General features: G+C 47.8%; 1 protein-coding gene across 1 annotated transcript; it reads left to right on the plus strand.

The window, feature by feature from the left end:
- The first annotated feature begins 4,602 nt into the window (after nt 1–4,602).
- LOC136552941 (thioredoxin-like 1-1, chloroplastic) lies at nt 4,603–6,288 on the plus strand. The gene is made up of 4 exons (XM_066544515.1): nt 4,603–4,984; nt 5,186–5,362; nt 5,446–5,610; nt 5,695–6,288. Exons 1-4 carry the CDS (start codon nt 4,763–4,765, stop codon nt 5,965–5,967), a joined length of 837 nt encoding a protein of 278 aa, XP_066400612.1. The 5' UTR covers nt 4,603–4,762; the 3' UTR covers nt 5,968–6,288.
- Nucleotides 6,289–12,374: the final 6,086 nt, after the last annotated feature.

Here is a 12,374-nt window from a genome sequence, read left to right on the forward strand (position 1 = left end):
TTTTGCTCATCAAGCAAAGAGAAATGAGCCTTTTTAAGCTTCTTGTGAGCCTTGCCAAGCTTCTTATGGGCTTCCTCTAGCCTCTCATGAGATACATTGAGCTCATCAAAGACTTGCTTAAGGACTTTTAGTTCTTTACGTAAGCTTTTGTATTCCCTTCTCTTGATGTCAAAGTATTCTTTAGCGTCTTCTAGCATGTCAAATAGTTCATCCTTAGTAGGTTTATCATCATCACTATCATTTTCATTTTTGTTTTTATTATCATATTTCTCATCACTTTCATCATCATAAATTTGTACCTTAGTGGCCTTAGCCATAAATCTTGATGGAGTATCGAAGAGAGAAGGCTTCTCATTGATTGCAATGCTTGCAAGTGTCTTCTTCTTGATGGTCTTGTTATCATCACTATCATCATCATTATTTGAGGAAGCATCACTATCCCAAGTGACCACATATAAACCACCCTTCTTTTTCTTTAAAGTCATCTTATCCTTCTTATCTTTCTTTTTCTTTTTCTTCCTCTTGTTCTTGTTGTTGTCATCATCATTGTCGATATTGTATGGATATTGAGCAACAAAATGATCTTTACTTTCACATTTGAAGCACCTTCTTGACTCTTCCTTATTCTTGGATGAAAATTTTTTTCTTCTAGCACGGTACGCTTTCTTCATTATGAACTTGTCAAATTTTTTGATAAAAAGAGCCATCTTCTCATCATCATCATCATCCCATGAACCATCATCTTCACTTAATGTATCTTGCTTTGCATTGCCCTTAGATGATGTGGCCTTGAATGCCACGCTATGCTTCTTCTCATCCTTCTTCTCATATTTCTTCTTCTTCTTTTCTTCCTTCCCATCATCAACTCTATATGTATCATCGGTCATTATATCTCTCAACACTTAGTTTGGTGCCATGGTGTCCAAACCACTCCTCACTAGAATAGTGACCAATGTGTCAAATCTTGACGGCAAATATCTCAAGAACTTATGGGAGAAGTCCTTGTCCTTCACCTCTTCTCCAAGTACTTTGAGATCATTGACAAGCATTTGAAGCTTATGAAACATCTCCAGCATACTCTCATACTTCTTTATTTTGAAGCTTGTAAACTTCTTTTTGAGAATATATGCCTTTGCACCCTTTATGTCTTGAGTGCCCCCAAATGATTCCTCTAATTCCTTTCATATCTCATGAGCTCTCTCGATGTTCTTGATTTGCTCAAAAGTTCTCTCATCCAAAGCATTATGGATGGCACTAAGAGTAATGTCATTATTTTGGAGTAGTATTTCTTCGGTAGCGGTGGGAGCCTCTTTATCTTCAATCTTAATCTTTATCTCTAACACCTTTCAAACCTTCCTATTGATTGATTTGATATAAGTTGTTATCTTAGCTTTCCAATAGGGATAATTTGAGCCATTAAATTAGGGTGGCTTCTTGGTGTTGTTGATTTGAGCTATTTTTACACTAAAGATTGTTAAGCCTCAAATCATGGTGACTTTGGCTCCGATACCACTTGTAAGGTCCTAATGGCTAGAGGGTGAATAGCCTATTAAAAATTTCTACAACAACACGTACCAAACCGGTTAGATAATTATATGGCCAAGTAAGTGTTGTGCTAGCCTACTAAAATTATAAGCCACCTACCATAATTCTAGTTTATATAGTTTTTATCCACACAATAGCTATGTCACTACACTAAGTTAGTATGCTCTCAAAGACTAACTAAAGAACCACACTAACCAAACTAACAAGCTCTCACAACTAGCTACGCTAAAGAGCTTGACAACTAGTTTGCGAAAATATAAAGAGAGTGAGCAATTTATTTATACCGTCGTATTGAGGAAGGAGCCAATCAATTATAAGAATAAATACCAATAAAGACTAATTACCTCAGAATCAAATGATGAACATAATGATTTTTTATCGAGGTTCACTTGCTTGTCGGCAAGCTACTCCTCGTTGCGGCGATTCACTCACTTGGAGGTTCACGCGCTAATTGGTATCACACGCCAAACCCTCAATAGGGTGCCGCACAATGAACACAAGATGAGGATCATATAAGCCACGAGCAATTCACTAGAGTACCTTTTAGCTCTCCATCGGAGAAAGATCAAGAACCCCTCACAATCACCACGATTGGAGCCACAGACAATCGTCAACCTTCGCTCGATGATCCTCGCTGCTCCAAGCCGTCTAGGTGGTGGCAACCACCAAGAGTAACAAGCGAATCCCGCAGCAAAATAAGAACACCAAGTGCCTCTAGATACAAACACTCAAGCAATGCACTTGAATTCTCTTCCAATCTCACAAAGATGATAAATCAATGATAGAGATGAGTGGGAGGGCTTTGGCTAAGCTCATAAGGTTGCTATGTCAATGTAAATGGCCAAGAGAAAAAGCTTGAGCCGACCATGGGGCTTAAATAGAAGCCCCCATGAATAGAGTTGTTGTACCTCTTCACTGGGCACAACACGGGGTGACCAGACGTTCCAGTCATATTGATCGGACGTAAGACCCCAGCGTCCGGTCGTGCGATGCATGCCATGTGTCCTCTCTCTTCAAATACTGACTGCCTGATCCCAACGATCAAGTGATGACCGGACGCGTTGCTGCGAAGTGATCGGACGCTGAACCTCAACGTCCGGTTGTTTCCAGTAAGCATCCAGAAGCGAGAAATCATGATTGGACGGACTCACCTAGCGTCTCCTCTATGCGCTGCCACGTCAGCAGTACCGGACACATCCTGTCAACGCCCGGTCACTAAGTGACCCAGCGTCTGGTCGTGGACCGATGCCAGCGTCTTCACGCATCCACTGATCGGACGCGTCGGTCCTACCGAGACCAGCGTTCGGTCACTTACAGTGACCTCCGTCCTTTTTGTATAGGGCACCGGTGGCACCGTCGGGCTGTCTGCACTCTATGGGCGGACACTCCACCGGTGAAGTTCCTAACCCTTGCTCAAATATGCCAACCACTAAGTGTATCACCTTGTGCATATGTGTTAGCATATTTTCACAAATGTTTTCAAAGGTGTTAGCACTCCACTAGATCCTAAATACATATGCAATAAGTTAGAGCATCTAGTGGCACTTTGATAACCGTATTTCGATACGAGTTTTACTCCTCTTGATAGTACGGCTATTGATCCTAAATGTGATCACACTCAATAAGTGTCTCAATCACCAAAACAAAATAGCTCCTACCATTTATACCTTTGCCTTGAGCATTTTATTTTTCTTTTTCTTCTTTTCAAGTCCAAGCACTTGATCATCACCATGGCATCACCATCATCATGTTATGATCTTCATTTGCTTCATCACTAGGAATGTGCTACCTATGTCATGATCACTTGATAAAATAGGTTAGCACTTATAGTTTCATCAATTCACCAAAACCAAACTAGAGCTTTTAAGAGGACAATGAAGGAGGCAAGAGTACAGATGCAGTTCTTAAATGAGCATGGTTGTATTATGTGCAGTGAGTGCTTGAAAGTCTTTTTTTCGTTGCATAATTTGAAATATAATATAATCGCGTTGCTGGGCGGGACGACGCGCGAGCACGACGACCGGTGAGGATGCCCAGGCCGCAGACGGGTGGGGCAGGGCAGGGCCGCGGCGACGCGGGATGGGGGGACAGCGCGGACGATGTAGGCAGGGACGGTAGAGAGAACGAGAGAGGAAGAAAAAAAGAAACCTCGCGCCCATACGTAAGAGGGCTTGGCGCCAGGATTATTGGCGTCGAGCTCGACGCCAAGATCCACGGCGCCGAGCTGGTTGCATGTCAGCATCCATGACGCCAATATAGCCTCGAAGTCGGCGCCAACAATGATGAGGCCGAGCAGTGTAAGCGCTGGCGCCGAGATAAGGATCTAGATTTTGAAATCTTATCTCCAGGAACATATTTGTGATTTTTTTTAAAAAGGGCTAAAAATAAAAAAAATCGGACAAACTGTAGCGCGCGCGTTAGAGCAAGACTAATAATACAGCCGGCTTGCTGGCTGTAAGGTTCCTTGCAGCCTTCTCTCAGCCCACTCATATAGTAGTTAGCTCTTTACAATTAATACATGACCCACTTATCTCTCTCATAGACTTTCTTAGTTCTTGTGCCCAAACTAACTATAAGCTTACAGCCTGCTTTTCCTCTCTCTTCTTCTCTCTCTCCTCTACCTTAGCATTTAGTCGGCTTACGACCTACTATTATACTTTGCTCTGGTTTGTTGGTCACCCGTTCCGGTCACTTTTCGCTGTAGTGGGCCCGCCCGTCCATGGAACAGAACCCAGTGCTACGCGCCACCCGAGCACCGTACCCGGCGGACACGACAAATACGTGTCACGTTCAACTGCCTGTACCTACCGCTGGCGATGGCGAGGCGCCGAGGCCGCAGCCTTGGTCTTATCCACACCACTATATCCACTTCCGCCCGGCCTCGCAACCGCCGCCAGGGCGCATCGGCCCGTCGGCCCGCGAGGATCCGACGGTCCCCTGCCCGAGCGAGAGTTACCGCACGCGGAAGCCGTTGCGGGGGAGGGGGAAAGAGGCGTGGGTGGGGTAAAAAGCGTGCGTGGGCCCTCCCTTTCTGTCCTCTAAAAGGGCGCTCCTTTTCTCCTCTCTTCGCCACATCCGCCATTGCAGCGTCGTCTGCTCTCCCTCGTCGAGCTCACCCTCGTTTCTCTCCTCTGCCCTCGCGTGCTCTCTCCGCTGCTGCAGCACCCTCGCTCGCTAGCACGCTCCTGGCGAAGTGTGGGATTCGATTTCGGGCGGCATGGCTGAGGCGTTGTGCAAGAGCGTCGTGGCGTCGCCGTGCGCCGGGGATGTGGGCGTGGCCGGCCGGGCCAGGGGCGCCGCCAAGTCCGCGCTCGCGGAGTCCCTGCCGGTCGGCGGGTACGCCACCAAGATCTCCTTCTCCGCCGGGAGGATGTCGGTGTCGGACAGGAAGCCGAGGCCCCTGTCTCGCAGCCTCGAGGCCGCCGCCGCGCCTGGACAGGTTGGTCGCTTCGTCATGCGCTTCCTGTGTTCTTGTTTCACTTGCAAGATTCAAATAAAGGGCTCAAATAAAAAGAGACTTAGGTTTTTAGATTCAGTTCCCGCCGTAGAAATTGGGTGCTCTGTTTTCCCCCTTGCCGGCCTTGGAATTTGTTTTGGCTGCTGAATTCGAGTTAAAATCTGTGCCCCGTTGCTGCTGCAGATGAACCTGTCGTTTCCCAAGGCCATGCGGTGGTGGGAGAAGGGGCTGCACCCCAACATGCGGGAGATCGAGTCCGCGCAGGACCTCGCCGACTCCCTCCTCAACGCCGGCGACAAACTCGTCGTTGTCGACTTCTTCTCCCCAGGCTGCGGCGGCTGCCGCGCTCTCCACCCCAAGGTACGTCTGATTCCAACAACGCCCAAAGATTTGGTCGATTCTCTTCTCTATGCTGACGGGGATCGATGGATTCTGCCGCACAGATTGCCCAGTTCGCGGAGAAGAACCCGGACGTGCTGTTCCTGCAAGTGAACTACGAGACGCACAAGTCCATGTGCTACAGCCTCCATGTCCATGTCCTCCCGTTCTTCAGGTTCTACAGGGGGGCCGAGGGACGTGTCAGCAGCTTCAGCTGCACCAATGCAACGGTAAGAATCGACCACCTCTCCAACTCTAAGAAGCAGTAGATGAATGCATTGTAACATGTTTGCTAAAATCGTGCTTGTTTTCAGATCAAGAAGTTCAAGGACGCGCTCACCAAGCACGGGGCTGACAGGTGCAGCCTCGGCCCTGCACGGGGGCTGGACGAGTCGGAGCTCATGGCCTTGGCTGCGAACAGAGACCTGCAGTTTACCTACGAAAAACCAGGCCTCGTCCCGCTCGCGGAAGCCATTGCCAAGGAGGCTGCTGCACCGGGAGGCCCGTGGCTTCCTCTGCCTGCGTCCGCGACTCAGCAGCTGCTCAGCCAGGGATCGGATAATTCATTGTTGTCATCTGGAAGATAGACAACACTAGTTAGTTTCATCAGAGGTGGCTCCGGATTGTACAGATTTTATTCTTTCGTGGTCTGATTCTGGAGCGACAGACAAATTGAGATGCGGGTGCGCAGGCTTAATCTTTTGTAAAGTCTGCTGCTCTGACTATTGCGTCTGTATTGTTGCATCTATAGGCCTTGCTCAAGCATGGAAATCCTTTGCTTGGCATACCTGTCTGGGTCATTCCAATCCTCTATGCAGCGAGAATTCGTTTCTGCATGGTTGATACTATATATATTCATGCAGCTTGAGCTGCCCTGCTGCAAGGTTCGGGCTTGAGAGCTTGAATTCTGCCCTTTGCGTCCATGCTGAAGTTTTGGTGCCTGAACCAGAATCAGCACACCTGTTTGTTCCTTGATCTGAACTTGCAGTTTCATTTATTTGCGTGACCTTGCCCTGAAACAGATGTTTGTCCGGTATTGCTATGCTGGGGCATTGAGTCAGCATAATCGTTAAAGATGGCTTGCTATGCAGGGGCATTGAGTCAGGGTAATCGTTAAAGATGACTGTTCAGAAGGAAGGCCAAAACTGTTTTGTTTCGCTCCATCTTTTTGGGCATGATCTTATCAGCTAGTTTCGTGGATAAGGCAGTCTATGGCTCCTGTCTTTTAGCTTGTATATCCACGGGAGAAGCAATGGGCATTGCTGAAGGTATTGCCGTATTGGTAGGTCTTAGGTCATGATCTTGGCACATGAGACTGGAAAGGCGTAAGTTATCTGGGCAAGTGCCGGCCGATAGTAATCAGACATTCACTTCAGTAATACATGTACAAGAAGCAGTATAAGAGCATAGTTGGAATTTCTTTTAGAGTTCCAGCCCAACGGCCCGGTCCGCTAGCATCGCTCTCAGGGCCAAATTGTTGAACGTTTTAGCATCATCAGAGTTTGTGTGTCTCCGCTGACAGATACTGTAGTGTGGCAAGCACGTCAGAGCTCTCTCCACTTGTTTACAGGGAGTGGTCGAGAGCCAGTTACTCAAATTCAAATTCTGGGTTTTCAAAAAGAAATATACATTCTTTTTTATAGCTATAGAGCTCTATCAGTAATAGGTCGCCACTCAAACTTGGTGATAATTCCGTCCCTAGCAGCAGCAATCACAAAACAAACATCTGCCCGGACCCGGAACTGCTTGAGCATCTGTGAGAGCCAGAGGTGTCCGTTTCCGATTCCGATAGGAGAAGATTCCGGATGAGAATCACACGACAACGTCACAGAGATGGTCACATCCACGACCACAATGATATTTTTTTTTCTTTTTCGGTAACAACGATTGAACAGACTACAGATGAATGAAAGTGGATAAAAGAAATATCTCGACGAGCAAGCAAACAAACAACAGCCTCAAGAGCTATCCGATTGCAGAGTTCGAGCGTCGATTTGTGGTACGGTTCATGGCTTGATAGTTTGGATTTAAAATGAAAAATTGAAAGGGGCTCGATCTCGATAGTTTGGATTGTCTTGGATCGGGGCGCAACTTCTCCGAAGCATCAGAAAATTCAGAAACGCCCACAGATTGACCTGGTAATATCCGAACAATGTGATGGGAATCGACGGCGGTTGGCTTCAGTAACAGCGATGGGATAGAAATAGACCGCAGATGGAGTGGATGAAATATCTCGCTCAGCTGGACAACTTTTTTTTTTAGAAGGGACTCAGCTGGACGACTGGTAGGCCGGTAGGCAAACAAGCTGAATCTTGAATACTGAAGAGGTGAAGTTTACTACGTCTTGACAGGGCCGCGCGAACGCTTGGGGAAGGTGTCCAACGAACGAACGAATTGATTGGGCTTCCGGCGGTGCGTGCAAGTGCAACGGACCGGCCCAATCCACGAGGAGGGACCAGGCGCAGTTGGACGCGGCCCAGTGGCCGTCCGTCCACTGCTGCTTGCTGGGGCGGTGTGGTAGGCCTGGGATTTCGGCGGAGCCGCAACCGATGGCAGTGGGCGGTCCAAGATTCCGTCCACATCCTCCGGCGTGCAACAGGTGCAGGCAGCCCAAAACGAAGAAAGAAATGGTTGGCACTGGAACTCCCCAATCAATCCCCATGGGCATGGGCGCGTGGGAATTCCATGGTCCATCCACAGGCGCCGGCCGCGCGATGGCTTTGGCCGGCCAGCTAGATGGAGGCTGGAGGCGCCGGGCCGGGGGCATCAACCATGTCAGTCGCATCATCTTCCCACCGAACACAGACAAGATCCATCTACCCGCGCCGCCGCCGCACCCGCACGGCTGGCACTGCCGACACCACCTCCTCCTTTTGCTGTATTTTTCTTCGTCCTCTGTTCGCTGGTTGATTTGAGCCAGAGCTTATCAATCAGCCAATATTGTTTTCCTTTCACAACAAACCAGCATCAGTCAGCCCAGAAACTAAGCAACTGACCGGATCTCACAAAGAGGGAGGGCCGGAGCCGGAGGAGAGAAACGGTTGCCGTGCTGGCCTGGCCTACCTGTAACGAACCAGCAAGGCCAGCAATCGTGTTGTGCTCAGGTGATGTGAAGAGGGCAGGCAGTGATCGCCGGAACGCAGGCTCCTTCCCCAACGCGACGCCACGCTACCTGTTACGTACTACGAGTGATCCAAAAGGATGCCTTCCGTTTCCATTTCCATCGAGTGTCAGCGAGACAGACACTCAGACCGATGACCGATGCATGCCACGGGGCTGCCGGTCCAGCTTTTGGGGCGCAGCCGGCCGGTGCCCCGCCCACACCCAGAGCGCGACTAGGCCGCGGCGCGGCGCACTTGTGCGTGCTCTCTCTGCCTGCCTGCCTGCCGTGAATTTTTTTTTTTAACTTTTTAAAACTGATTTTAAATCTAACATTATTTTATTTTTTTTCAAAACTAACATTTTTTGCCGCGCCTATCTTCCTGGCGCGGCGAAACACCTATGCCGCGCCATGCATGGTGGTGCGGCGAGGAGAATGACGTGGTGACGACCGGGACGCTGACCGGTGACGTGGCGCGTCATCCCTAACGGCGCGGCAGTCCCAGGTAAATCGCCCGTGAGCCGCCCTCCCTCTGTCTGCCTGCCCACCGCCGTTGCGCCCGCCCGCCCCGCTGGCCGGCCGCCGCGCCCTCCAGCCACGCATATAGGTATTTGTAAAATTCAGGAAGCTTTTGTAAAATTCATATAGGTATTTGTTAGGGATATCAACAGTCTCGTGTGTAATGAATTCTGCGTGTATGTTTTGTTAATTTTTTTTTGTAAAATATATTCATCACCTTTCGTTTTAGAGTTGACAAATAAGCTTCTAGTATATATATTATTATCGTGTGGCTATGGTTATCTTTCTATATTATCTGTATCTATTTTTATTTTAAAGTTAGTAAAGAAGCTTTTAGCATACTCAGTGGCACGAAACCATGGTTTTGTTTTCCTAAATTGTCCATAGATACGTTCACCCGTCCATAAATACATTCATCCGCTTTCGTATAGCAGTTAGTAACAGAACCTTTAGCATACTCATTAGCGCGGTGCCGTGAATAGCTTCCCGTATTATCCGTATCCGTTTTCATTCTAAAGTTGGCAAAGAAGCTTTTAGCGTACTCGCTAGCGCAAAGTCGTGGCTTTAATTTGTCTTTTCAAGTTGAGCGTAAATGCTTAAATGTGGGGAGCGAGTGGGGACAGGCCGTCGCTTCTGGTGGATGGAAACGGGCTATCATGAGAGAAAAGAAAGAAAAGCTATATAGCAAATGCAGTTATGGCATCTTCTAGTTGTCTTGTGTCTGAACAGCTATACATAGAAGTTGCTTATTTTTCTAGTGAAGCTGTTTAATATGTCTGTTAATATTACTTTGAATATATACACGTGCTTTTCATATTGTGTTCGTATTGCATAAGAAGTAGTTCAAATTTACAATGCTACATAATGTTAATTTGAATATTATTAATTTGAATACTCTAACCCTTTGTTTATCAATTTGCAATAGGATGACCCCTCCCACGCAGCACCAGCTGTACCCCCTTCTTGAAGTGAAGTACGACGACCCGCACCGAGCACACTTCTTGACTGACACTGACGTAGAGGTGCCCTTACCTCCTTTGAGGCCTCGCACGCACACCAGGGCGCACAAGTGGGACGCCAGCTTACTCGAGCTTGTCCGTGTTGTCAACTACGGTCTTTCGCCCCTTGATCCAGCACTACTACTACTGCAGCTGTAGACAGGTGCCAGTGCCTTTATTGTACGTAAACATTCTTATAACAAATTTGAGTTAACTAATAGTCGTTCTATTCTTATAACAGGTGGAGGCCTGAGACCTACACGTTCCACCTACCTTTGCGGCGAGATGACCTTGACCATGCAGGACGTGAAGGCTATCTTTGGTCTTTGGTTGGGGGGACTTCCAGTGACATGTATAGTTGACAACGATCACTAGAGGGAGCTGGTGGCTCAGTTCACTGGCTTTCTTCCACCGGGCGACGAGGTTTTCAAAAAAATAAATGAGCAATTCAAGCCTATTTAATACTTGCATTGCTTTCCTGCAGCCATCGGGTCTCATTTTCTCTGGTGAATTTTAGGAAAAGTTTCGGTGTTTCATCGTCGTGGATCACAGAGCGCTTTGATTACTTGGACCCACAGGCTGATGAAACTCAAATCGACAGGTTTGCTAGAGTGTGGCTCTGACACTTTCTTGGTGCTTTCCTATTCCCAGACGTCTCGGACAACACCATCAGCTGGATCTTTCTTGATATACTACGTTAGCCATGGGATAACATAGCGACGTACAACTGGGGCAGCGCAGTCCTGGCATGGACGTATCGACAGTTATGCGTTGCCTGTCGTCGCACCTCAGGGTATGCGAACCTTGGGGTTGCTCTTACCTACTCCAGGTTTGGTGTTGGGAACGATGGCCCGTTGGGAGACCCCTTTTTACTGATTTTCCTGTAAGTACTTCGGTTCACTATATTCTTCAAGACAATTACATATGATGAAATTATTAATGGCTAATTTATTATCGTGTTCAATGCAGCATTGAAATGGATAGGATACAGTCCCTACAGCTCTGTATATCCAGACGCAAGCAGAGTTAGTTAGAGAGAATGCAAGGCGCAAGTACAGGGAGTATACGGACTGTCTCGACGTCCTGACACAGCACTAGGTTACGCTCTATTTACTATCATACATGTATCTTGTTCGATGTATACTATATCACAACCTAAGTCAATTATGAAATATTCAGGTGCGTTGGTGTTCTTGGGATGCTCTGAAGCTCCAGGACTATCTAAGTCCTGTGAATAGGGATGAGTCAAACGAGTATCGCTGCAACGTCCCTCTTATTTTCTTCCACGTGGTCGAGATTCACTTGCCCATCAGGGGTTGCAGGCAGTTTGGAAGAATGACAGGCTACCCACCACCGCTTTACTCCATCAACTAAGAATTGCACGGGTGCGTTATCAATTAATAACAAAGTTACAATTTAGAGGTGTGTATGGTACAACTAACAATCCTTTTGTTGTAGGTATGACCGTAGGAAGAGGTACAAGACTAAGGATTGGCGCGTGACACACAACGCGTACATCCAGTTGTGGCAGACCTGGGACCAGTAGCCGGTCGATGCGGGTCCCCCACACGATCAGCACACCTTCGACGAGTACCTACGGTGGCTTTATAGGTCTACGAGGACACATATCAAGCCCCCATACACTGAGGAGACGATTGACGAGGACGACGAGGAAAATGTGATCGAAGATGTGTACGACGTTGCCACTAGAAACGACACACAACTACCGAGAGCCATGCTTCAAAGATACGTGGTAAGGTACTCGAATGGTACAATTGGTTATCTATTTGGTATTAAGTATGTGTACTAAAATTGTCCAATCACGTTTCTGTACCCAGGCGGCACAATTGTCAAGGCTGTCCAACGAAGCAGCGTTTCGGCTTCACGAGTCTAGAGGGTAGGGGTCAGGCGTTCTCGAGGCTTTTGTGGAGGTAAACATAAACTTGTCCGTTTCGAAAATATTTTTTAGTGTATATACGTTTGAGAAATGCACTAACGTTAACGTATATTTATGCAGAAGATGAAGCGGAGCTGCAGGAAGCTAGCTCAGAAGTTGAGTTGCTTGGACACTCCTTGGGTGGAACCTGATTACCCGACGCGGTTGGGTGGCACGTCTTCTGGCTCTTTGAGGACACCAGCCGGCTCTTCTCAGCCGATGACAGGTGCCGCTTCCGCTGTGCGTACACCACAACATCATAGCGCTGGGAAGGACCCTGCAAACGAGGACGACGACGACGACGACCCTCGGGCTTCCGCATACAGCACTACCAGTGGGACCCTTGACAGCAGGACGAGATCAACATGTGTCAGCTAAGTGGTGCCCCGCTTGGTACCCAAAGAGCCTCACAGGGAGTAACAAATGTAGTTTCTTTAAATG

Source organism: Miscanthus floridulus, chromosome 4, assembly GCF_019320115.1.
Source record: "Miscanthus floridulus cultivar M001 chromosome 4, ASM1932011v1, whole genome shotgun sequence".
Classification (NCBI taxonomy): domain Eukaryota; kingdom Viridiplantae; phylum Streptophyta; class Magnoliopsida; order Poales; family Poaceae; genus Miscanthus; species Miscanthus floridulus.